Source organism: Rhineura floridana, chromosome 17 (assembly GCF_030035675.1).
Source record: "Rhineura floridana isolate rRhiFlo1 chromosome 17, rRhiFlo1.hap2, whole genome shotgun sequence".
Classification (NCBI taxonomy): Eukaryota; Metazoa; Chordata; class Lepidosauria; order Squamata; family Rhineuridae; genus Rhineura; species Rhineura floridana.
In genome coordinates, this window is record NC_084496.1 from 14,166,739 (window position 1) to 14,193,629 (window position 26,891).

At 45.3% G+C, this 26,891-nt stretch overlaps 1 protein-coding gene and 2 non-coding genes across 3 annotated transcripts; 2 read left to right on the forward strand and 1 right to left on the reverse strand.

The window, feature by feature from the left end:
• On the forward strand, nucleotides 1–24,263 carry LOC133371664 (acyl-coenzyme A synthetase ACSM4, mitochondrial-like). Its single transcript, XM_061599259.1, has 13 exons — nucleotides 1–201; nucleotides 3,836–4,046; nucleotides 7,113–7,320; nucleotides 7,842–7,985; nucleotides 12,166–12,322; nucleotides 13,173–13,252; nucleotides 14,356–14,479; nucleotides 16,627–16,707; nucleotides 16,815–16,916; nucleotides 18,130–18,257; nucleotides 19,168–19,267; nucleotides 22,496–22,615; nucleotides 24,177–24,263. The coding sequence occupies exons 1-13, from the start codon at nucleotides 1–3 to the stop codon at nucleotides 24,261–24,263; spliced, it is 1,743 nt and encodes a 580-aa protein (XP_061455243.1).
• TRNAA-GGC (transfer RNA alanine (anticodon GGC)) lies at nucleotides 9,677–9,747 on the forward strand. Its single transcript has one exon. It is a non-coding gene; the product is annotated as a tRNA-Ala (tRNA).
• On the reverse strand, nucleotides 21,935–22,053 carry LOC133372142 (5S ribosomal RNA). The gene has a single exon (XR_009759453.1). It is a non-coding gene; the product is annotated as a 5S ribosomal RNA (ribosomal RNA).
• Nucleotides 24,264–26,891: the final 2,628 nt, after the last annotated feature.

Genomic DNA, 26,891 nt, shown 5'->3' on the forward strand with positions numbered 1-26,891 from the left:
ATGAAAACTTTCCTGAAGTCACAGATTCTCAGATCGTTCTGGATCCTTCGGCTGCCTCGTCGATTATTTCACAGGCACCACAGGTTCCTCAGCTCTCCCATTTTTGCTCACTATGAAGCTGGAAGCCGTGGAGAGCAGCCACTACCTGAGTATTTTAACTTTGCAAGTGATGTACTGGATAAATGGTCACAGATTGAAAAGGTAGGTTTTGTTTTCCTTCTACAGATTAAATGGTTCTTGGATTGTGTCTTTCTTTTTTAAAAGGCAGTTTAGGTGTGTGGGTTTTAAAATATATTGTTGTGTGCCACCCCAATGTCTGAGCAGTGAGAGATCTCCAGGACTCTCTGCATTTGCCCAGGGTTTGGTTTCCTTGAAAAGAAGGTCAGCGGAGACTGTGGTGTCTTATAGGATATATGGTTTTTATTTACACATATTTGCAACCTCAGTTTAAGATGGAGGAGTTCAAATCATCAGCAGCCCAATAGATCTTTCTTTTCCAGTAGACTTACAGGAGCCATCCTAAAGCCATGGTCAGGGCCAGCCCCAGACATGCCGGGGCCCTTGGGCACAAGCCTGCCCTGGGCCCTGGCACTCCCCTTCTGTGATTCACGGCAGGATCGCTGCCGCGGATCGCATGGCGAGAGCTTCGGAGCCCCCGCCATTCCCTTGCTTCAACCTACCTTTCTCGGCTGCTGTGTGGTTGTGTTAGGAATGGACCTTGAACTTCCTCATGAGCATAGCTCACTAGAAATGCAAGTTCCCCTATTGAGAGTGCAGCAGGATCTTTTGCTGGAGTTACCTGCACATCTCCCCCAGAGCATGTATAATTTTACCCTTAACCCACTGACACATATACAGAAAGTAAAATAAAGAGTGGTTTTATTAAGAGAAGAAACAAAGAAAAATATTGCAGTGTATAGTTACAATTTAACAATGAGCAACTTTCTAACTATTATTCATTCATTCAAGACCGCTAGATAGACTAAAGCAAAGAGACTAAACTTATGCACACTTTCACATCAAATTCACCCACACAGAAAGAAAAAGGAAAGAAAGAGGCACAGAAGTTTTGTATACCTTTCCTGGAGAGTTGCTGCAAGACTAAGGCTGAGAGAGAGACTTTCATATCTAGCCCAATGAGCCAAAGCTCCGTCCTCGTGTAACCAGCACTAGATTTGAAAGATCTCACCTAAATCCCTAGCTCTGAAGTTCTGTAAATTGTCCCAAAGATGCTGGAGAGCGTTGGTAAGAAAAGCAGCTGTTGGAGCCCTCCAGAAGAGGAACTGCTGACCCCTTCAAACCCCTTATGTTTTCTACCTTTTTCTAACCAAACTGACCCCAATATAAACCTAATGAAGATGTGGACGTGACAGATAAACTTGTTTAGGAGTACTGGTGAAAGAATCTGGGTTTTTCCAGAAACCATTCCCTGATAAGTTCCCAGATAATAGGTGTGATCTCCCTGCTGTCAATTCCTGATGTTTCAGGTAATTGTTATCTTGTCTTCTTCTAAAGGTTAAGATTATCATAATCCTTATGTAAACTGTTTGTTTGAAAGGAGCTCCTGATTCTTACTGGGCAACATTCCCCAAATTTCCATAGGAAGTCTATACCCTCAGGCTTTTGAGATATGTGCTCAGGAGTCACAGAGAGGCTGTTTCCCAGTAATCTTTGCTGTTGCAGGTTTTCCAAACTCTGGTTCTCTGAGGTGAATCAAAGAATAAAAATCCCCAATATTTGATTACTTACAGCTGCACACGCAGTGCTGACCTTAACCAAGATGGCCACCGAGGTTTCCATAAGGGTCTGGAGCCTCTGCCGCCATCTTGGATCATGGCAGGGATGTGCATGCATGCCATCAGCCAAGATGGTGGCAGAGGCTTCAGTCCCTTAGGGAAACTTGGCCTCCATCTTGGTTAAGGGCAGTGCTGTGCGTGCAACCGCACAACAGCCGAGAAAGGTAGGTTGAAGCAAGAGAATGGCGGGGGCTCCGGAGTTCTTGCCGTGCAATCCGTGGCAGCAATCCTGCCGCAAATCACAGAAGATGAGCAGAGGGGCCCTCAGCCAGAGCCCCACCTGGCCGCCCTTTGGAGCTAGCCCTGGCCATGGTGCAGGGAGCCAGCCTCTCTGCCTGCCACTAGTTCCCAGCCTTTCATCTGACTCAGCTCAAAACACAAGTCTGTCTTTTGGCCCCGGGGGGGGGGCTCTCCTGAAGAGTTTCAATAACAGTAGAATCTCCCTGGCCCATTTGCCAGTTAATGGGCACTTGGCGGACCCATTAGCCCACCTGGCTACTCATCAGATTGACAAAAGAGACCATCTGACCAGGTCTCCCATCTCCAGGTGCAGGGTTCCAAATCAGAGGCTGGGACTCATAGAAATCATCTATCTCAACCCCCAAACCCATATGAATATTTCTTCAGTGTAAATCTACTTCTAAACAGCAGGTGCCTCCAGGCTGTATGTATTTTGCAGAAGGGATTCAAGCACATACCAGGAAATTTAGGTTTGGGCAATTAAAGTAGATTAAAGCTCTCTATCACTGCCACAACTAATCCATTTTTTAGAAGAATAACATTTTTTGCAGTGAGGAAAGTGACAGGGAAGGAGATTGAAAAATGTAGAATGAGCAAATTATTAATGGGAAGAAATATAACCAGCCCACAAGCAAATCAGAAGGAATGCTTATTGTTGTATAACCTCTCCACAAACAAATCAGAACAAGTACTGAGTAAACACTGGATATAACCTAACCTCCGCATAAACTTTGTGCAAGCAGGTTAGGATGACTGCTCAATAAATAGGCCATCCAGAGGAGGCCAGCGATAGGACACTCTCACACACACCAAACTGGATTTGAAATTGGCTTGGTAATTACAAATACACTCTTGGTGAGTGTTCAGGAAAAAACTGATCTGCTTTTAAGAGTTAAGTAGTGAATGGCATCTTGGGGCTGTGCCTCTCACCAGCTCCCTCTCTCTGAGTCACTGCTACGTGCTGGGGTGCAGAGAGGTAGGGAAGGTGTGAGCTAGCAGCTCCAAATAAGGGAAGCACTTTTTTTTTGCCAAACCTTTCCATTGGCTCCACAAACTGACCACTCGCTTTCAGTGATCTTTGCAGCGGGTGGGGGAGGGAGAGATGTGATCAAGGGTGAAAGCATTGCCCTCACTCTGTATGGGATTTGTGATGTCCTCACATAGCCTCGACTGAGTGATGGTGTGATGACACCATCATATTAGTTGTGTGATCCCCAGTTAGCTGAGATTGTGTATATAGCAAGAAAAAAATGACACTGGAAGGACAGCTGATGTAACATCTAACAGACCATGAAAAAGAATGAAAAAGATGAACAAATGAGGGAAGGATGGGTTTTCATACAGAAAATGTGTACAGAAAATGCAATGCCCTTAACCATTAGTCTGGTCCCACTGTGGTGGAGCACCTCAGTCTAGGGGCTGAATGTGGCCCTCCAGACCTGTCTATCTGGCCCTCAGAACTCTCTCTAGACCACACCCCTTCTCCCCAGGCTACATCCTTCACTGGTCCTGCTTCACACCCCGAGTATTACTGCCTGGATGGAATGTGTCCTCAAACTCTGATAAGGCCTCTTGCTTGCTTTGACGTATGGATGTAGGAAGTAAAAAAATTACACTCATTGCTCTGCCCACTTTCACCTCTGGTCCTGCCCACCACTGGCATGTGGCCTTTGGAAAGCTGCCCAGAAGGGAATGCGGCCCCCAGGATGAAAAAGTTTCCCCATGGATTGCTATACCAGATCTAAAAACAAAGGAAGCTTTTTTCATCTTTTTTTAACACATGCACATTTATTCTGTAGGATGGAAAGAGACCTCTCAACCCAGCGCTATGGTGGATAAACGGAAGAGGGGGTGAATTGAGGTGGAGCTTCGAGGAGCTGGGAGTCCTATCCAGGAAAGTGGCCAATATACTCTCGGACCAGTGTGGACTACACAAAGGAGACAGGGTTTTGTCCATTCTGCCCCGAATCCCGGAATGGTGGTTGGTGACTGTGGCTTGCGTCAGGACAGGTCAATAAAAATAGCAGAATGAAATGCAACACAGATGGGGAACATGTGGCCCTCCAGATGTTGTTAGACTCCAATTCCCATCAGTCCCAGCCAGCATGGCCAATGGCCAGGGATGATGGGAGTTATAGTCCGGCAACATCTGAAGGGACACAAGTTCCTCATCCCTATTACACAGCCTCCCTCAACCTGTTTTTGAACTACAGCTCCCATTAGGCTCAGCCAAGATTGCCAATGGGCAGGAGGAAGATGGGAGTTGTAATGGCATGTATTAGGTTGGCGCATATTAGGTTGTGGAAGGATGATATAATTTGTCATTGGACTAGGAAGTAGCTGTGGCTGGGACAGCTCTTGATGGTGAACCATTAAAAGACCAGTCTTTGATAGTGGGGGGACCTCCAGCCTACTGGCTTAATTAGGGCCAACTGGACTCACCATTTTGGACAAGCCATGCTCACCCTACACCTGATGCAGTGATGGCTGGCGTCCATTGGGACTGGTAGGGTGGAAGGCATGGAGACCAACAGCAGGTGGAGCCAGAGCCAATCACAGGCACAGCCCACAAATTCTAGTTTTGCCCTCATTCTCCTCCTCCCTGCTGAGTTCCTTCAAGGGCAACGCTGAGACTAAGAGGAGGAAGCTGACAGTCAGCGCCCCCCTTGGACTGACTGTACGTTAGAAGGCAGACTGAGGTTGTGCCCCAGAACAGCTTCCAATGACTTGATGTCATATATGATGTGGGGTGTGGGGCAGATGCGGCTGGGCTGAAATGAAGGCTAGCTGATTGGTGATGCCTGCAAAGCCCCGAGCATTGGGTTTTGCAAGTGCCTATGATCAGCTGATCTAAAACGTTGACCCAGTGTGCACCTGCTGTGAAAAGGACAAATTCCATGTTGGCAATGATTAGGAAAGGAATCAAAAACAAAACTGTCTCTGTCCTAATGCAGTGGTTCCCTAACTTTCCCCCCCACAGACCCCTTGACAATTGCTGGCGGACTTGGCAGACCACTTAATGATTTGTCTGCCTGTTGTAGCCATTGTGCTGTGCTGTGCTCCATGGCATATGCATTTCGATTGTTATTTTCATTGCTTCTTTAATTTCTTATATTGTGTTTCATTGTATCACAATTTGCATCCCATAGAGTTCAAACTGTACTACAATACAATACAAGCAACAAAAGAAGCGATAAAAGTACAATTAAAATCAATTACAAATATTTAATGTGGACATGCTGCAGAGCACCTGGATGAAGCTTGCAGAACTCTTGTCCTGGTGCCTTCACACACATCCATGATGCAACGACACTTGGAATCCTGGATTGTATCTAATGTTAGTCTTAGATGCAGAGCAGGCCCATTGAAATTAATGGGCATGACGAACTGGGGTCCATTAATTTCAATGGGTCTGCTCTGAGCAGATATGGGCAAGAATATCAATTCAGTTTGCATTATGAAATTCACGCTTTCCGAAACACGATGAGGACCGAAACACAGCCGTCCTTGAAAATGTGCACTTATCCAAAATTTGCAATGCGGTTTGCCAACCGACGTTTACAAAAGTGCATAAGTGTGCATGAAAATAAATGCATGTGAGAAAATAACAATACAAAATTGCATTATATGACAAGAAATTGGTTGCAAAATGTGCACATTAGTCAAAATGTGTTTACTAGGGGGAAATTGCAGTAAAACGCTGGAGAATTTTCACGAGGATTTTTTTTATTTAAAAAAAAAATGCAACTTGCTGCAGAAATGTGGAGAACTGAATTTAAGATTGGGAAAATGAGAAACGGAAAGAACCAAAATGAACAAATCTTTCCATCCCTCACTCTGAGTAAAACTTATTCGAGAACAACCCGCTATGTACTGTTCTGGTCACCGTTTGCCCCCAAAGATATTGTAGAGCTGTAAAAGGGTGACCAACATGGAACGATGCTCCTGTGAGGAACTGTTGCCACATTCGGTGCTTTTTGTTGAGGGAAAAAAGATGAGGAAGGAGGCATGTGATAGAGGTGTATAAAATGTAGCATTCATGGCGGAGGGAAAGTAGATGCAGAGATGTTTTTTTCCTACTCTCCTAATACTACAACCTGGGAACACCCAGTGTAACTGAATGGTGGGAGACTCAGGACAAATAAAAAGAATCACTTCTTCATATTGCACATATTTAAATGGTGAAATAAATGACAAGTTTTTTTTTTAATTTAACAACAAAATTGATATACCGCTTGATTGTAGAAAACGTCTAAGCAGTTTACAAAAAACATTCAAATGTATTTATTTATTCGTTTATTGCACTTGTATACCGCCCCACAGCCGAAGCTCCCTGGGCGGTTTACAGCAACCAAAAACATTAAAACAAATATACAAATTGCCAATAAAAGCAGTTAAAAACAAGCAATTAAAATATTTTTAAAACAATTGAAACAGCAGCAGACTAAAAAGAGATCAAAGCACATCAACATCTATGTGCCTGGATAGGTTTGCAGAAACAAAAAAAGTTTTAAGCGACAACTAGAGGGATAGTTGCTAGCTTGGACAGCTTTTTAAAGGGGGTGGGGATTAAAGACATTTGTGGAGGATAAGGCTATGCTCAGTGGTACCTAGTAATGATGGCCATAAATTACCTCCAGTATCAGAGGCAATGTGACTCTGAATACCAGTTGCTTGGAGAGATGAGCAGGGCAAACGCTGTTGCACTCCTCTCCAGCTTGTCAGCTTCCCAAAGGCATCTGGTTGGCTACTGTGGGAACAGAAAGCTGGACTAGATGGACCATTGGCCTGATCCAGCAGGGCTCTTCCAAAGTTCACTGGAACAGGAAATTGATTTCTTTTGTTTACTATACATTTATCCTACCTAAGGACCTCAATGTAGCAGACATGTTTCCCCCTACCCGCATCATCCATTTTATCATTGCAACAGCCCTGGGTGGTTTGTTGGGCTGAGAGAGAGTGACTAACCCAAGGTCACTCTGGTGAGCTTCGTGTGATTTGAACCTGGGTCTCCAGAATACCTATAGCACAGATACATCTCTGTCTTTGAAAAAACCCACACTACTCTTCTTGTAGGAATCATCCTGATCCCTGGAACGTCCCAGTTAACAGCTAAAGACATTCAGTACAGACTTGAGGTGTCAAAGGCCAAGAGTATCATCACCACAGAGGCTTTAGCACCTGTGGTGGACTCAGTGGCAGCCAAGTGTAACTCCCTGCAAACCAAACTGCTAGTATCTGAAGGCAAGAGGGATGGATGGCTGAACTTCAATGAACTGTGCACGTGAGTGTTCTTCATTGAGTTTCTTCCAAATAATACAGGGATGGAGAACCTCAAGCTGGGAACCAAATGTGACCCTCCAGGCCTCTCAATCTTCTTATGAAAAAATATATATGCAAAGATACTCAGCAGTCTGAGCAGGACCAGCCCCAGGCATGCCAGGGCCCTTGGGCACTACCCTGCCCCTGGCACTGGAGCTCCCCTTCCGCGAGTTGCAGCAGGGTCACTGCTGGATATCACAGGGTGGGAACTTCGGAGCCCCCGCCATTTCCCTGCTCAACCTACCTTTCTCGGTTGTGTTTTGTGGCTGTGCACGCTACATGTACATGGCTACCCTTAATCAAGATGGCGGCTGAGGTTTCCCTAAGGGGCTGAAGCCTCTACAGCCATCTTGGCTAATGGCAGGAATGCACGCACGTGGTGCGCACAATGTGGGAGAAACGTTGCATGTGGTTTGAGCCTGTTATCCTCTGTCATCTATAATTGGAGCTACTTTAACTGTCATGACTTTCTATGTTGCACAGAGAGGCTTCCGCCAACCATGCTTGCGTGAAAACAACGTTTCATGATCCGATGATCATTTACTTCACTAGTGGAACTACGGGGCCTCCAAAGATGGTCGAGCATTCCCAAGGGAGTTTTGGTTTTCGACCCATCGCCCACAAAAGGTACTAGTGAGAGCTGAGCCAAACCACATCTGAGAAAAGGCCTTGGGATTTTCATTGTTTATTTTTAATTTATTATTAGATTTATATCCTGCCCTTTCTCCCAGTAGGAGCCCAGGGCTCACTGTCCTAGAAAAGCAAGGCCACTGTAACATTTTCTGCAATTATTCTCCACCATTTTGTGTGGCAGCTGCCATTTCCCATTCCCACCCCCACCCCACAATTCCCCTGAAAGACGCTAAGTCCAAGGCGTTCTGGAGGATACAAAATGGTGGCCAGGCTGTCAACATGGTTGCTCCTTCCGCCACTGCAGACGCTGTGCCCCACCCTTGAGAAACAGAAAGAGAATTTCTCCTCCCATTTCCGAATGTTTGGTGAAAGGGTCCTCCAATTTCTCTGCCCCGCAAATAGGGTGGAGAATTTCCAGAGGCCATTTTGCATACAGCTCGAGTAGCAAGGCCAGTTCTGTGATGAAAGGTGAACCGTGTGCGTGAGCTGATTCGATGAATTCAATTTGGAAGACTTCATTGCTGTAAATTCACTCTTAGATCAGGCAAATCTATGGAGGATATGAATCATTATAGCAAAATGGAAGCCCCATGTCCAGGCACACCGTAACCCTAGTTCTCAGCTGCTGGGGGGGGGGAGCAGGGCGTCATGGTCTGCTTGAACTGGCTGTTCAGTTAGGAACACAACATAGGTCTAATAATGTGCAACCTTTTCAGATGAGGGATCCGCCTTTTGCCCAAACATGCATTTTGGGGACCCACTTCTTAATCTTTGCATGGTGGTAGTGCTGCTATTGCTACCTGCTTTATATAACAGGTGTGAGGAACCTGCAGCTCTCCAGATGTTGCTGGACTACAACTCGCATCATTTCTTGCTATTTGCCATGCTTGTTGGGACTCACGGGAGTTGGAGTCCAACAACATCTGGAGGACCACAGGTTTCCCCAGGCTATGAACCAAAACTGAGTCTCAGCCAGGATGGGCAACATATGGTCCTAGGGACACATGAGGCCTTCAGCCTGGGATCGCAAACCTAATTGCATGTGAATAGCAAGGAGGGGGGAAGAGGTGGCAAAAATAGTGGAAATGGGGTGGCCCCACCACTAGTGTGCAGCCCTTGGCATTGGGCATGCCGTCAATCTATACCCAGCCTAAATAATTTTAGTGGGAGTCTTATATGGCAGAAAAGGCAAAATGCCACATTTGTTTAATGCAATTCAGAAATCAAAGTTGGGGTGGGGGGAAGGTTAGCCACCCTTTCTGTAGATGGAACTTTGGTCTGGTCCGACAAGGCCATTCTTACTCGCCCCAGGTAAAAGCACTCTCAAGGGGCCAAGAGGATAGCTAGGAACAAAAACCTGTCTTGTTCCAAGCGATCGCCATTGCAGAGTAAGGGCTCTGGCCAAAACAAAGGGGTTTTTTTTGCCAACGTTCTGGGTCCAGCAACGCACAGACAGACGAGGCTAAGCAGGGCAAGGTCCAGGTTTTCGCAAGATAGAGGAGGGTCAAGCAAGGCCAGGCAAAGTCCAGACTCTGGTAAAGCCAAGCAACTTAGGAAGTTAAAATGCAGCCAAGTTAGAATGCAGGACAGCCTTGTGAGGAGCTGAAGGTGGAGATTCTATTCAGGCTTCCATTCCTATGCAGAAAGGAGCAACTGGGAAAGCACCAGGCACACTATCTAGCCGAGGACTGTAGCTCAGTGGCAGAGCATCCGCCTGGCATGCAGAAGGTCCCAGGTTCAATCCCTGGCATCTCCTCGTAGGGCTAGGAGAGAATCCTGCCTGAAATCCTGGAAAGTCAATGCAGACAGTGATGAGTTAGATGGGCCAATGATCTGAGTCAGGATTAGGGATCTTCCCAGGTCCCTATGTTTCTTATGCATGATCAGCTTTAACTTAAGGGGAGGGTTGCCTTTTCGCATGCATTGGGTTTCCAACAAGGGTGCAGGAACCCTGGTAAATCAGAGTCGGACACTCTAGTAAGGGAGCCCCCTTCAGACTAAATGGCGATCACACACCGTCAATAGAGCATGCCCAATGTGTGTAGTGCTACTGAGGGGGGCAGGGCTTGCCCCACACATTCCTAGTTTCCCCTTCGTGCATTCAGCCGTAACGCCTAAAGAGTACTAAAAAAAGCAAGGTTGACATGTTGCTTCTGTTCTGGCAATCTCAGTTTGAGCCTGGAGCTCTGTCTAGTTCAGGTGTGGGGACCTTTTGACCCTCCAGATGTTGCTGAACTACAACTCCCATCAGCCCTAGCAAGCATGGCCAATGGCCTGGGAAGATGGGGGGGTCAATATCAGGAGGGCCGCAGGTTCCCTACATCTGGTCCAGGTGATTAGCTCTTTCTGTTTAAGGCAGGGGATAGCCACTATGGTGCCCTCAGACATTTTGAACTATAGCTCCCACCATCCCTGGCTATGGGCCATGCTGACTGGGTCTGATGGGAACTGCAGTCATGTTGGCTCCCCGCCCCCTTAAGGAGTCAAGGCTGCTTCAGCAACTGTTTATTCCAACAGAGCAATGGAGGTTGTGGTTCCGCTCAGAGCTTGGAAAAGTTACTTTTTTGAACTACAGCTCCCATCAGCCCAATCCAGTGGCCATGCTGGCTGGGGCTGATGGGAGTTGTAGTTCAAAAAAATTAACTTTTCCAAGCTCTGGTTCCACTGTGCCTTAGAGGCTGCTGGCATGGCAAAACAGGTTCCTCTCACATCATCAGAGCTTCCAGAGTAGGAAAGGAGAGGTGGTGGCTGCAAACTCAAGCATCACCTCAAACAGCACATAAATAAGTAAACAAGATCCCTGTGCCACCTAGGAGAGTGCCCATAAGCAGACTTTCTTGGGAGACAGAGAGGCGGCTGCAGCTGGCATTTGAAAGGCAACACAAACTCCAGTTACAAAGTAGGTGCATCCCCACCCCAATTTAAAGAGGACAATTTGTGAAGGGCTATACCCATTTCGAACTGGGACCATTCCACTAATGCAAGCAGGGGTTCTTGCATTAGCTAGGCAGCTTCAGGTTCCCTGAGGGTATTGGCTGAGGTTCCCACTGAGCTCAGGGAAGGCTTATACACCAAATGCAACCTTGTGGGCAAGCAGCAGGTCTGATTCATTCATTCATTCATGACATTTATATGCCACCTTTTTCTCCAAGGACCTCAGGGTGGCATACATGGTTCCCCCCTCCTGATTTCATGCTCGTAACAACCCTGCAAGGTAGGTTAGGCTGAGAGGCAGTGACTGGCTCAAGGTCAACCAGTGAGCTTCATGGCTGGGTGGGGATTCGAACCCTGGTCCCTTAGGTCCAAGTCAGCACTCTAACCACTTCACCGCACTGGCTTTTACAGCTACTGTTCTATGTTCCATAGTTTTATGACAAGATTTCTTGAGGGCCACTGCATGGCAGTGGTTAGAGGAGACGTGGGTTGAAATCTCTGCTTAGCCACAAAGCTTAGTAGGCTTTGACCATGAGCTGAGGCCGATCACTAACCCTGAACCTAGCCTACCTGACAGGGTTGTTGTAAGGATAAAGGTGGAGGAGTAAATATGGTGACCCTGAGTTCTTTGAAGGAAGGATAAAAATGTAATCAATATTTAAAACACGCACACAAACACATAATACCAATAAGTACAATGCCAACCACTGTGCATAACTCACTAAACTTCATCCCACTGATTCCCCAACTTTTTGCCCATGGACCACTTGAAAATCACTGGGGGTCACGGAGACCACCTCATGATTTTCCTGCCTGTTGTAGCCATAGTGAAGTGCTGTTCTAGGTGCTGTATGATTTTTAATTGTATTTTAATCGCTTCCTTTGTTTTTCTTCTGTATTGTATTTTATTGGATTACAATTGGAATTCCACAGAATGCAAATTGCAATACAATAAGATACAACATAAGAAACAAAAGAAGCAATAAAAATACAATTAAAAAATCAGTGCATATTTCATGCGATGGGTGTGCCGACTCCAGTCTTCTTCAACCCCAAATCCAAAGACAGACCACAAACCATCTGAATGAAGCTCGTGGACCACTGGTGGCCCGTGGACCACAGTTTGGGAACCCCTGATCTGGACTGTACGCCCTATACCAGTGGGCATAATCTTCAGTGAAGGCCCTTGCTGCTGCGAGCTGAAATTGTCGATCACAATTCTTCTTTCCCGTTTCCTCAGATACTGGCTGCATTTGAACTCTTCGGACATTATGTGGTGCACCGCAGATACAGGATGGGTGCTGGCTGCCCTGGGATCTGTGTTTGATCCGTGGGTTTTTGGTTCCTGCGTCTTCATACATAACCTGTCACAAGTAGAATCAACAGCTATCCTTAATGTAAGGTGTCAATTCTCATACAGATTTGCTCATGTCTCATCAAGCAGTCTGTCCTATTTAGCTCTATAACAGCAGCCAGGAAGTGGGTAGGATGACATTAAACATGGGGAAGGAGTAATGATGCAGATGATTTTTAACTTTAGTTTTGACTAATTGCTACTGTCCCTGAGCCTATGGAATAGGATGGGATATACCCACACACACATAAGGTTAATCAAACCACAGTTTGCTTTGTTGTACCTAGGGATGGAAGAAAATGTTGTTCTTAGGGATGAGGAAGAAATTTGATTTAGTTTGCATTTAAAGACTAATTATCTAATTATCTAATTGGACCTTTCTGGAAGACAGAAATTCACAGTGGAATTCTCCAGCCAGAGGAGAAAAAAAATGCATCTGTTAGGGTAAAATGTGGATTAGAATGTATCTATTATACAAAAGTGCACTATATTCAGGAATATTGCTTTGCAAGAATGTGTCGGATATTTATGCCTGGCTGGAATGCCTCCTGGGACTCTGATCATGCTTCTTGCTCATCTGGATAGAGAATAGAGGGATGTAAGAAATAAGCTGAGTGTACAAATGTAAAATGAACATTTCTTGCTCTGCCCACTTTTGCTTCTGGACCCGCACATTACTGGTTTGTGGCCCCTGAAAGATTTCCTAGCAGGGAATGCAGCCCTCAGAGTGAAAAAGGCTCCTTGCCCCTAGTCCAATACTTCTATGCATCAGCTAAGTTTGTTAGAGAACTCACAATGGCCAACATAAATCTCAGCTGATTAAGCAGTCAGCTTGGATCAGATCATGTTGTTCATGTACAAACTTTTGTTTGTCTTCTTTTTTTACGAACCAGACTCTGTCCCGGTTTCCTGTCACTACCATGCTGGGCGCTCCAACCTTGTACCGCATGTTGGTACAGAACAATGTCACCAGGTACCTTGAAAAACTGCTTTTGAGAAATGATCATTTCAATAAGTACCTGTATTTACTGCCTGTTTGCTTTCAGATCCCATTGTCAGTGATGTTACTGATGTTCACAAACTCCTGAATTTGAAATACAACATTTGGCAAAGCGCAGTGCTTGCCTTCAATCCAAAGCAAATGTCATGATCCAAGAATTGCAATTGCAATTTGAGAGGTAGAGAAGAAATTATCCTTCTGGCAGCTATAGTGGTAGCAGCAGGAAGGGAGGTCTACAGTAGTGTCATGGGCACCAGGAAGCCTGGGGAATGTGCTTTTCCCAGGGCACCCAAATTCTCTTTCAATTTTGGGCTCCCTGGAAGTAATCTATCCTGGGCTCCCAGGCACATGTGCCCCTGCTAATAGCAGCATTCAGGGTGCAAGGAAAAGAGGGGGGAAGAGTGAAGGAGATCTCCCTCCTTGCCGCCACCACTGTCATAGCTGCCTTTGCTAGGCCACGTAAAGAAACAGTGCAGGGGCTGATTGATGTAGGTTGGAAGGCTCACAAAGATTGGAGAGGTTGCTTGGACCCAATTGTGCTCCTCCTAATGATGCCATCAGGAGCACAACAGCCCAAATTGGAATTAACAGTACATCTGCACGCAAAGCTCAGAACTGTGTCACACAATTATACTAAGATACTGGATTCTGAAGCTACTCCTCTTACAGTGATCCTTCTTCCACTGGCCCGAATATGTGTTAAGACTGGACTTCACCATAGTTTTGAGCACTGCTACAGCAATGTCCCAGGCACCATGGGGGCCTTGGAAATGCATTTTTCCTAGGGTGCCCAATATCTTCTATATAGACACTCTGGAAACAGCACGTTCTGGGCTCCCAGAAGGTGCTTTCTAAAGTGTGCCTGGCTAACCCTCCCCCATAGAGGGCAATGTTTGCACCAGCCATACTCCCAGACAACACTCGTGTCGGTGTCTAGCTCTCCCCCACCCCCCATGAGAAGAACCCCCAAGTCTCATCGATGATGCTGTCTTTGAATTGTGTGTTTCTAAGAAGCTGATGCAGAATATCAGTATCAGTTTCTTAACGGGTCTCATACTTTGTACACCCACATCAAGTTATAAGTTCATGAATCTGCAGTACTGCATAAGTGGAGGGGAACCGCTCAACCCTGAAGTGATGGAGCTGTGGAAGAACATGACAGGACTGAATATCCATGAAGTCTATGGACAGACAGAAACGGTAGGTTCATCTCTTTATTCTAAGGTTATTCAAAGGTATTTTAGGACATGGATGGGGAAACTCAGGCCTGGAAGCCCAACGTGGCCCTCAAAGCTTCTCTATCTGACCCTTGGGACTCTTCCCACGCCACATCCCTTCTCCACGGGTCACACCCCTCATGGACCCTGCTTTTGGCCTGGCTGGATAGTATCCTTGAACTCAGATCAGGCCTTTTGTTTTTCGGGAGAAAGGACAGAGGGGGGTGCATGAGTGAGTGTGTAGAAACTAGCCTCCTGTACAAAGGTGAAATTTACATTTATTGCTCCTCCCACTTTTGTCTCTGGCCCCACCCACCACCAGCATGTGGTCCCTGGAAGGTTGTCCAGAAGGCCATACAGCCCTCGGGCCGAGATAGGTTCTGCATCTCTGTTTTAAGACATTCCTAGTGGGACTTGCAACTTGCAGTGTATAATGAGGGTAAAAGTTTTCCATTTCATCCCTATCCCCAACAGTCAGTCAGCATCCTATGCCCACTGAGCATGCTCAATACTCGCTGGGCAATTCTGAGGGGGGAAGGGAATCCTCTTCTTAGCACTGGTGTATTTTTTTAAACCAATAAGATTGCCATAATGTCCTGGTAAGATACAAAATACAAGATAAGTGGGACCTGCAACAAAATGCTGCAGTGTGAAATGCTCCTATTCAGGGTTCCAGCCAGCCACCTACCTATACACTTTTCTAGGATACTCCATTCCACAATGGCTATGTTCTCCACTGTCATAGGCATCATGTCTCTGGATACTATTTGCTGGGAACTGCAAATGAGGAGAGTGCTGTTGCGCTCAGGTCCTGCTTGTAGGCTTCCCAGAGTCATCTGATTGGTCATTGTGAGAACAGGAAGCTGGACTGGATGGATCTTTGGCCTGATCCATCAGGGCTCTTCTTATGTGTGCAGAATGTCTAGACATCAGTATGCTTTTTGAGTATGTGTGTGAAAGAGAGAGTTGTGGCAAAGGTGATCCTGAAGGAGAGAGAGGGTGAGTTAAAAGGAATGGCTTTGTGCGTTGAGGATTAGACCTCCCAACCTTCTGCCTTATGCTCAGATCCTGGACCAATTCAACTGTCTTTTAGCACCACCACTTTGCATCTTAAGTAGGAGCAACAAAAAAAATGGTGGGTTAAAAAGTGTGACTAGGTATTTGGGGCTCAGGCCCAACTTCTGCATCGAGTTGAAACAAAACCAGGTGACATACCCTTTATTTATTGAAACCGTGGACTAGGCAAACATTTTAAAGCTGCAAAGACCAATTTGGCAGTAAGCCCAATTTGAAATGAGTGAGAATCACTTCTGAGGAAATGGGCAGAGGATCAAGCCGCACAGATCTCCAAAGAGGGAAATGCCAGATTTCTAACACTATATTCATAGAAGATTGTCGTCACACTATGGTTCACAGCTCCATCTGTTGGTGGCCAAGTTAACTGCTGTGTGACGACAATCTTCTATGAATATAATGTTAGAAAGAAATCTGGCATTTCCCTCTGAGAGGTGCTGGGCCATTGCAGCAGCATTGGAGGGAAGCAGAGAAAGAGGCAGGTGGAAAAGGCATATGGAGGCAAGTGGGCGGCCCAGGTGAGCTGTGGAGGAATAGTCAGGACAGGACAGGGGAGCTCCCTAACAACCATCCTGCTTTGCCGCTGCCCACCACTTCCCTCCTCTATGCCCTCTGCTGCTGAGGCTGAAATAGTGGTGTCAGTACGAGGCAAGCAGTAGGAGCAGGAGGGGTGGGAACAGGTCTAAGGGGAGTGGGTAGGTTGGGAAGGTCTAAGGGAGTGGAGGGATTTGGCAAGTTATAAGCAGAGCTTGGAAAAGTTACTTTTTTCAAACTACAACTTCCATCAGCCCCAGCCAGCATGGCCACTGGGATTGGGCTGATGGGAGTTGTAGTTCAAAAAAGTAACTTTTCCAAGCTCTTCTTATAAGGGGAGTGGATGGGTTTGGCAAGGTCTAAGAGGAGGGGGAGATGGGTTTGTCAAAGTCTGGGGAGTGGAAGTTGGCAAGGGGGTTGGTGGGGAGTAGATGGGATTAGTAAGCAAAGTGAACAGGGGTGCAGCCCCTAGTGTGTGTGTGTGTGTATTTCCTTTCAAAATAGCAGTCTTCTTTTAAATAGGGTGCAGTTTGTGGAGTTCAAAAGGGGATGAAAATTAAGCCCGGTTCCATGGGAAAGGCATGTGCACCTTATGAAATCCAGGTTAGTAAACGCCATTTTCCTAGTTTGTATCCATTTTTACATTACAGCTGCTCTGACACACCAAAGTGAAAGGCCTTTGATTCGGTGATGTATTTCTCTTCTTCTAGATTCTAGATGAAGAAGCAAATGTTCTGCCGCCTGGGAGAGAAGGAGAGATAGGCATCAGAGTGAAGCCACAAAGACCTCTTGGTTTTTTCTCTCGCTATGTCGTAAGAAACCTGCTGGAGAATGTGACTGGTTTTGTATGGCGTATGAAGTCACCATATGGCTTTGTGTCCCTCTGTTCAGCTTAAGTTTAGTCTGCATTTCCATCGCCACCCAAATTATCAGGGGACACCTCCAAACGTTCCCAAACCAGACTTGAAAGGTGTTGCAGATCTGTGCTGGCAAAGGGATGAGGAACCTGTAGGCGACCCTCCATATGTTGTTGGCGGTGGTGGCTGATGCCCATTGAGACTGGCAGGGTGAGAGGCAGGGAGCCCAAACAGCAGCTGGAGCCCAAGTCAATGAGGAGAAGAGACAAATGGCTCTCAATTTGTCTCCACGCACCTCCTTGTTGAGTTCTACGAAGGCGACACTGAGTTTCAGGAAGAGGAAGCTGCCAGCCAGTGCTGCCAACCCCTGGGCTGGCTGTAAGTAAGAAAGCAGGCAGGTGGGGGCTGGATGAGGACAGATTGAGGTTGGGGAGCCAGTGCACCCCTTGCCCTAGAGGACCAGCCTCCACTGGCTGTAGGACTCCAATTTCCATCAGCTCCCAACCAACACAGCCTATGATCCAGGACGACGGGAGGTTAAGTTCAGCAAACATCTGGAGGGTCCCTGGTTCTCCACCCCTATGCTAGAGGAAGAGAGCAAATGAATGGGCAGCAGCCACAGTGGCTAGGTTTATGTGGGGCTCCTCAAAGAGGGGGACTCACTGGGAAAATCCTGTCCAACAGTGCCTCCGAAACCTGGAGCCAGAAATGATGGTGGTGACCAAAACCCTCACCGTTCCCTCCTCCCTCAGCAGTGCAAGGTAGCATTCTTCAACTATCTAAAAGACAATCACAAAGAAGTGAGCAAAAGCCTTGTTCTCTGCTGCTGTCCAAGAGGACAGGGCTAGATTTAGACCTAATGAGCTTAAGTTACAGAAAGGTAGATTTCAGAGGAACATTAGAAGAGACCTTATTTATGGGGAAGGGGCATAGCTTGGTGGCAGAGCATCTGCCTTGCATGCAGAAGGCCCCAGGTGCAATTCCTGGTATCTCCAGGTACAGCTGAGAAAGACTGGAGGGTCACTGCCAGTCAGTGTAGACAATACTGAGCTAGATGGGCCAACGGCCTGACTCAGTAGAAGGCAACTTCCAAAGTTCTCATAACTCTGCAGTCCCAGGCCAAGATATACCTGAAGTTTATTCTCCCTTTCTGAACTTCTTTCATTAGGACAACCCAGAGAAAACAGCTGGAACAGAACGAGGGTTTTTTTATGTGACGGGAGACAGAGGGCTGATGGATAATGAAGGATACTTCTGGTTTATTGGCAGAGCTGATGATATCATCAATTCTTCAGGGTTGGTTTCTTCTCTCCCTTTCCTAATTTTTGTGTGTTGATGTAATTTCCTTTAGAATTCCCTCCCCTTAAATATTAGACAGGCGCCATCTTTGTTATCTTGTCAGTACGTATTGAATACCTTCCTCTTTCAACAAGTCTTTAAAGTAGAGACCTTATCCCAATCTGCGTCTGTGCTGGAATTGCTTTTTAAGATGATTTTAAAGATTTTTTTAAAAAAATATTGGTTTCAAGATGTTTTATTTTAAAGATGTCTTTAAAATGCTGTGTTTTTGAGATGTTTTAAGATGTTTTTAATGGTTTGTCCTCTTGTTTGCGCTCTGGGCTCCTTCTGGGAGGAAGGGCAGGATAGAAATGTTATTATTATCATTATCATTATTATCATTAATAATAATAACAACAACAATCACAATAATAATCACTACCAGTCACTATCTCTCAGCCTACCTCAACCTACCTCACAGGGTTGTTGTGAGCATAACATGGGAAGGAGGAGAAGCATGAATGTCAACTTGACCTTGTTGGAGGAAAGGTAGAATAAAATTTCTTTTGTTGTCAAGCATAATAATCACAATAACAGTAATTAACAATTGATTACTACATAAGATTTTTTGAGTCATCAAAACAATAGCTTAAAAAGAGTGAAAAAGCACACACACACCCCAAGGAAAATCAGCATAGCATCAAACAACACTACAAAAAAGCACAAACAGAGCCTTTTCTTCTTCTGGGGACAAGAGGTACTTTCCATCCCAAAGTTCTAATAAATGCAACCACTCGTTCTCTTTTTCTCTGTCAATAGAATTTTTTTTTCAGGGTAAGAGGCACTTACATGCCAGACATTTCTCCCCCCAATTTATGAACATTTCCCAAAGCTAACTGTTGTGGTTTTTTAAATGTTCTTTTCCTAGGTACCGTATTGGACCATTTGAAGTCGAAAGTGCTCTTTTAGAGCACCCAGCAGTAGCAGAAGCTGCTGCTGTGAGCAGTCCAGACCTGCTCAGAGGAGAGGTAATGAGAACACAATTGTTACAATTGACTACAACTCCAATCATCCCTGACCTTTGGCCATGCTGTCTGGGGCGAAGGGTGTTAGAAGAGCCCTGCTGGATAAGGACAAAGGCCCATCTAGTCCAATATCCTGTTCTCACTGGTGGCTAACGAGATGCATCCTGGGAAACCCATGTGCAGGACTTGAGAGCAATAGGACATAAGAAAGATGTGAACACAGAGCATAGAATCATAGGCTAGTAAAGTTGGAAGCGACCTATAAGCAGAGCTTGGAAAAGTTACTTTTTTGAACTACACCTCCCATCAGCCCAATCCAGTGGCCATGCTGGCTGGGGCTGATGGGAGTTGTAGTTCAAAAAAGTAACTTTTCCAAGCTCTGCCTATAAGGCCATCAAGTCCAACCCCCTGCTCAATGCAGGACCCCAAGTGAAAGCATACCCAATAGGTGACTGTCCAGCTGCCTCTTGAGCGCCTCCAGTGTTGGAGAGCCCACCACTTCCCCAGGTCATTGGTTCCATTATCATACTGCTCTAATCGTTTGGACGTTTTTCCTGATGTTCAGTTGAAATCTGGCTTCCTGTCACTTGAGCCCATTATTCCGTGTCCTGCACTCTGGGGTGATTGAGAAGAGATCCTGGCCCTCCTCTGTGGGGCAACCTTTCATGTACTTGAAGAGTGCTATCATACCTCCCCTCAGTCTTCTCTTCTGAAGGCTAAACATGCCCAGTTCTTTCAGTCTCTCCTCATAGGGCTTTTTTTCCAGTCCCCTGATCATCCTCACACTGTTGACTCACATTCAGCTTGTGATCGACAATAATTCCAAGATCCTTCTCACATGTAGCATTGCTGAGCCAAGTATCCCCCATCTTTTCACTGTGCCCTTGGTTACGATGAGATATTCTGAATTAGAGCGAAGGCCCATTTAGTCCAGCATCCTGTTCTCACAGTGGCCAATCAGATGCTTACGAGAAGTCCACAAGGAGAACCTGAGTGTGAAGGCACTCTTCCACTGGTGATCCCCAGCAGCTGCTATTCAGAGGCATACCGTCTCTGATCCTGAAAATAATGCACAGCCACCATGACTTGTAGTTGCTGCTGAAAGCGGGGTGGTGGTGGAATCCCCTAGAACTCCAGAACTGAGCCAACAGCAAGAGATATCGTCATATACAGCAGGCTTCCCATCATGTTGTACATGATGATGTCTCTTGCTGGTGGCTCAGTTCTGGGGCTCTAAACCAGATGTGTGGGGCTCCTGCTGGGAGGAAAGGCGGGATATAAATAAAATAATAAATAAATAAATGTGTGGAGAAAATGTAGATGATAGACAAATTTGTATATTTCTGGCCCTTTTGTATATGTCATTTATACATCTTTTTACCCACAATTGCATTCCATTCAGTTTTTGCATTAATTGTGTGTGTGTGTGCGTTAAAAGAGAGATTCCTCTCAGAATATGCATTTAAATGTGGATCCCCACATCCACTATTTAAATGCATATTTTGATACACTGAAATTTCCAGGAACATTCAGATAAGTGCAAGATCTGGTGGATTGCTTTCCTGTCCAACGTTAGTCATACTTAGAGTAGACCATTTAAATTAGTGGGCATGAGTCACTTAAGTCCATAAATGTCAGTGGGTCTACTCAGAATAGAACATAGTTGGAAGGAATACAGCCCATTAATTCAAGAACTGTGGATCAGGTCATTTTGTGTAGGAATTTGCAGAGGATGATTTCCTCAAGTGTTCCTAGAAAAATCCCAGGCAGTCAAGCTGGCCTTTTGTCAAGGCAATCACAAGCTAATATCATCAGTGGGCCATTTGCCATATGGGGCTAGCAGCAGAGCTGTGTGAGCTAGATCTTCTGACATCTTAATGGCAAAAGCGTAATGTACATTTGGTGCACACTAAATGGTTTTCTAAGCTGCCTGTAGCCATGCATCCTTTAATTAGCTGAGTGTACATCTCTTGGCCACATTTCAGCTCTGTTGCTATCCACCTGCCACTCCTGGGAGGGGATCACCTCAGTCCACACAGCCCTCCTTCACTGCCCTCATCCACTTTTCCTTCCCATAAAAGTCAGTGGCTCTTATTGACTTCTATGGCAGAAGTTTACCAGTCTGCAATTAGAAAGGAAGGATTAATATACTACATGAAAGTGTGATGTAGTGGTTAGAGAAGTGGACTAGGACTGAGAAGACCTAGGGTCAAATCCCCTCTTAGTTCTAATGTCCACTGAGTGAACTTTGGCCATCGTTATTTCTCAGGCTAACCTACCTCACAGGATTGTTGTGAGGATAAAACAGAGGGGAAAGAATCATATATATTGCTATGAGCTCATTGGAGAAAAGAGATATAAATGAAAAAAAAGCAAATAAATGTGATTACCCTCCTCTCACTGCATTCTAAGAGACAGTTGGGTGCTAGTTGGCTCAGATACTTTTCGAAAGTTAATAGATCTATTCCTAACAGGGATGGAGGAGAAATATGATTCAATTTGCATTTAAAGGTGAATCTACCTAATTCACACCTCTCAAACCTCTCATTGTTGTTCTATGCCTTCAAGTCGATTACGACTTATGGTGACCCTATGAATCTTTTTTGGATATATTCACAGGGTTTTCATGGTAAGAGGGATTCAGGGGTGGTTTACCATTGTCGTCCTCTAAGCCTACAGCATCGAGAGTTCCCAGGTGGTCTCCCATCCAAGTACTAACCAGGCCTGACCCTGCTTAGCTTCCGAGATCAGACAAGATCGGGCATGTTCAGGGTAGTATGGCTGTAGGCTCAAACCTCTCATACACAAACCAAAACCCAGCCATCCCTTGAAACAAGTCCCTTTCCAAATTCTGCAATGCAGTTCTCCAGCCAAATATTTTGTACAAAAATGCATATACTAGGTAAAGTGTGCATAAAATGCAGATATTAGTGAAAACAACACACAAATACTCATCATATTACCTGGAATTGCTTGGAAAAATGCATATATAAACCACAACTGCATGCAAATATGTTTATATTAGGAGAAATTCACACTAAAATGATGAAAATTTGTAATAAGCACTTTTAAAACCAAATTGTAAATTAATGTGGATATGTGGAGAACTGTAGTTACATTTGGAAGAATGAGAAATTGAGAAACCAGCGTTGACAGATGTGCCCACCCCAATTCCTAATTACAGTAGATTGTGTCTGTGTCTTTGCTTATTCTCCCAACTCTGCCTTTTAGGTGGTGAAAGCATTTGTGGTCTTGTCTCCAGGCTACACATTGCAAGACAAGGAAAAATTAACTCTTGAGTTGCAAGACCATGTCAAGAAAGTTACTGCTCCATACAAATATCCAAGGAAGGCAAGTATGGACAAGGAATATAGAGACGTTTAGAGACAGTGGCATTGAAGGGAAGGGAGAGGCATTATAAGCTTCAGCCCCTCTTTTTTATTTATATTTAAATGCCTCATGTAAAATTAGAGAGAGAGACATAAGCTACCTTCCAAAAGAGAGAGAAAATGTCAGTAGTTACATTTTCTAAACCATAATTATGCCCGTGATTATCTTTCTAGAAATGAAGGTGCACCACTTATTTTGGAATCTAATCGACTAGTGATAACTGTTAGTGCTTGATTTTGTATAACTTCTGATTTTCTCCGTGATTGCTATGTTCCATAATCTTGTGAACCAGTTCTTTAATTGGTGGGATTAATAGGCTCCTTTTGTACTTTGGCCAAATTTATTTTTCCCCAATGACCAAATGTATGTGTCTGATAAAGAATGTCCTATTACGGACCCTACTGTAAGAAGAACGTCTTTGCTGAGGACACCCACTGTTGCTACTCACAGTGAGCTTCTCCCCAAATTCAGATTCTGAATTCCACAGTTTGATTCAGCCCCATTTGCCACACGCATCCACGGGCCCAGCGCTGATCTTGGCCCTCACCCCTCTGCAAACAAACCAGTCAAAACCCACAGCCCCCACCTGAAGTCTGAAGCGGCGCAGTTTATCCACACACAGTGGAGACTGGTGGCTCCAAGGTCAGTGGGGCAGCAAATCTGTTCTGGGTTTTCATCCAAATTGTTGAGGAGCTGTCCAAGGTGCTGACACCTATTTGCAAAATGGTCCGTGGGTAGGACCTGAACCAATGAATTCGAATTACAGAAAGGGTATGTTGATGAAATGTTAGGAAGAACTTCCTGGTCGTACAAGCTGTTTAACGGTGGGACAGGCTGCCTTGGGAAGTGTGGACTTTCTTTTGTGTGAGGTTTTTAAGCAGAGGCTGGATGCTGGAGGATGGGTTTCCTGCACCTGCAGGATGCTAGGCTAGATCAGGGTGGGATATTCAGGCCTGGGAGCCAAATGTAGCCCTCCAGGCCTCTCTGTCTGGTCCCTAGGCAAGAGAGCTTCCTGAGCCACACACACCCCACCAGCCCTGCTTCACCCCCTCCTTGAGTGTTTCTCATTGGCTGGGATGTGTCCTGGAATTCTGATCATGCCTCTTGCTTGCATGGATGAAGGATGGAGAGGTGTGGATGTAGAAAGTAGCCTAGTTGCAAAGGTATCATTTGCATCCATTGCTCCACCTACTTTACCTTTGGCCCTGTCCACCACCTGCATGTGGCTCCTGGAAAGTTACCCAGAAATGAATGCAATCCTCAGGCTAAAAAGGGTTCCCCATCCCTGGACTAGATGACCTCTGAAGTCTCTCCCAGCTGTGATTCCATGATTCCAGATCCTACCATTTCATTCAACTGCATCATGCCCAGGCCATGCAGACCGTAATTATTCTGAGCAGACACCCTACCTGCTTACCTTTCACACCGGGCTCAGAAACCATAGATGGTGTAGGAAGCCATACGATGAGTCAAAATGGCCATGATCCCTTTGCTGATGTTGTTGTTGTTGTTGCTTTGCTAGATGGAATTTGTCCAGCAGCTGCCGAAGACTATCACAGGGAAAATCAGACGGAATGCATTACGGAACAAAGAATGGGGCCGAGTCTAAAGCGATGTGGGAGTTTGCACAAAACCACCATCACATTTTCTTGATTTCCATGGAGGTTATTCAAGGCCTGCTGATATTGGGGTGACCTATTTCTTGGCTAGACTTTGAGAATCCAGGTTACTGGCTGTAGGGGTGGTAAATGAATAGGAGGGACAAAGGACTGTGCAGTTCCTGCACTGAAGAGAAATCCGTGAGCTTTACCTCGTTAATGACACCCACTTTTCCAAGCAGCATCGAGCCTGGAACAGCACTACAAGATTTAAGTTACTTTGGATGTGAGAGAGCTTGGGAGACTAATGGCATCTTTGTAGTATTTGATTTATTTACCAATATGCAAGAAGTGCATAGTGGAAGCAAATAGACCTCTACAGCAAGCAGCACAGCCCCTAAGAATCAGAATAATAGAATCCTGAACAGCAACTATATCCCAATAATGTTCCCATTTAAGTCAGAGCCAACTTTTTTAAACAAACATCTGAATCTCTCCTACTCTCTCTGACTCTGGGTGCTTCCAGCCTGTTGCTATTTTGGGGTGGGATTCAATCACATACCAGCAATTTCAGGTCACACAATTAAAGTTGATTTGGCACTTTTGTACAACAAACCTGCTTCCCCCTTTGGACTTTTTGCAATAAGGGAAGTGATGGGACAATTCACTGGAAATTGTGGGATAACAATTGCTTGATGCAATGTCATATATGCTCATAGAATCATAGAAATGGAAGGGGCCTACGAGGCCTTCAAGTCCAATCCCCTGCTCAATGCAGGAATCCAAATTAAAATATACCCAACAGCTATCCAGCTGCCTCTTGAATCCCTCCAGTGTTGGAGAGCCCACCACCACCCTAGGTCATTGGTTCCATTGTCGTACCACTCTAACAGGATGTTTTTCCACATGTTCAGTTGAAATCTGGCTTCCTATAACTTGAGCCCATTATTCCATATTCTGCACTCTGGGATGATGGAGAGGAGATCCTGGCCCTCCTCTGCGTGGCAACCTTTCATGTACTTGAAGTGCCATCATATTTTCCCTCAGTCTTCTCTTCTCCAGGCTAAACATGCCCAGTTCTTTCAGTTTCTCCTCACATGGCTTTGTTTCCAGTCCCTTGATCATCCTCATTACCCTCTTCTGAACCTGTTCCAGTTTGTCTGCATCCTTCTTAAAATGTGGTGTCCAGAACTGGACGCAGTGCTCAAGATGAGGCCTAACCAGTGCTGAATAGAGGGGAACCAATACTTCTCGTGATTTGGGAACTATACTTCTGTTAATGCAGCCTAAAATAGCATTTGCCTTTTTTGCAGCCACATCACACTGTTGGCTCATATTCAGCTTGTGATCAACAACAATCCCAGGATCCTTCTCACATGTAGTATTGCTGAGCCAAATATCCCCTATCTTATAACTATGCATTTGGTTTCTTTTTCCTAGGTGTAGAATGCTGCACTTATCCCTGTTAAATTTCTTTCTGTTGTTTTCAGCCCAATGCTCCAGCCTATAAAGAACCCTTTGAATTTGGTTTCTGTCTTCCAAGGTATTAGCTATCCCAATTTTCTATCATCTGCAAATTTGATAAGCATTCCCTGTACCTCCTCAGCCAAGTCATTAATAAAAACGTTGAAGAGCACTGGGCCCAGGACTGAGCCCTGTGGTACCTCTCTTGTTACCTCCCCCCAGTTTGAGAAGGAAGAAACAATTCAGAAGGAATGCTCAATAAATAGCCAACCTCCCCACAGACTTTGTGTAAACAAATGTGTCCTCATACCCTGATGACTCTTGTTTGCCTGGATGGAGGAGTGTGTGTGTGTGTGTGTGTCTGTGTAGAAACTAGCCTACTGTACAAAGGTAAAATTTATATTCATTGCTCCACCCACTTTTCCTTTGGCCCCACCCACCATTGGCATGTGGCCCCCCAGAAGGTTGCCCAGAAATGTGGCCCTTGGGCTGAAAAAGGTTCCCACTCCTGCAGTATTGCCATGTGAATTAAAAAAGCAACAATCTGAATAAGATAATTGACAAAGCAGCCACTAATCAAGCAATTTGATGCATATATTATCAAATCTTGCATTCCATTCTCCCAATACTTCCAGTCCAGCTCATCTAGCAAAAACACATCCTGAGTTTCCTAGCTGTTAATTGCACAGCATTTTAGCACTAGGTTTAAGAGAAATGCAGAGCTACCAGTCCAGCGGATCCCAAGATGCCTCTTGTCTCCAGCTCAGCAAAGCAAAAACAGGAATGACAGGAACTGGTGGGAGGGGTGGAAGGGAGGGAAAGTGGAAGTCTAGCAACACTGTGATTGCATTCTTATAGCCACTGTCCTAGAGTAAACCCATCTGAATTCAATGGGACTTACTGCTGAGGAGTGTGCTCTATAGGTCTGACGAATGTAAAAAATGCAGGAAAGGTGACAAGGGAAAGATTCAGATGCGTAGAGAATGGAGTCCTCCCTATACCGACCAGAGATGGGACCAGATCTTTATGTCAAATTGGACCTGAGCCCAGAGATGAACCCTACACCTTCTCTACTCTTCATACATGCTTAGAATTTATCTGGGGAAAACATAAAATCCTTTCGGTTGTATCGAGGTTGTGATCTTGTATTTTGTCCTAATGGTTTGTTGGCCAAG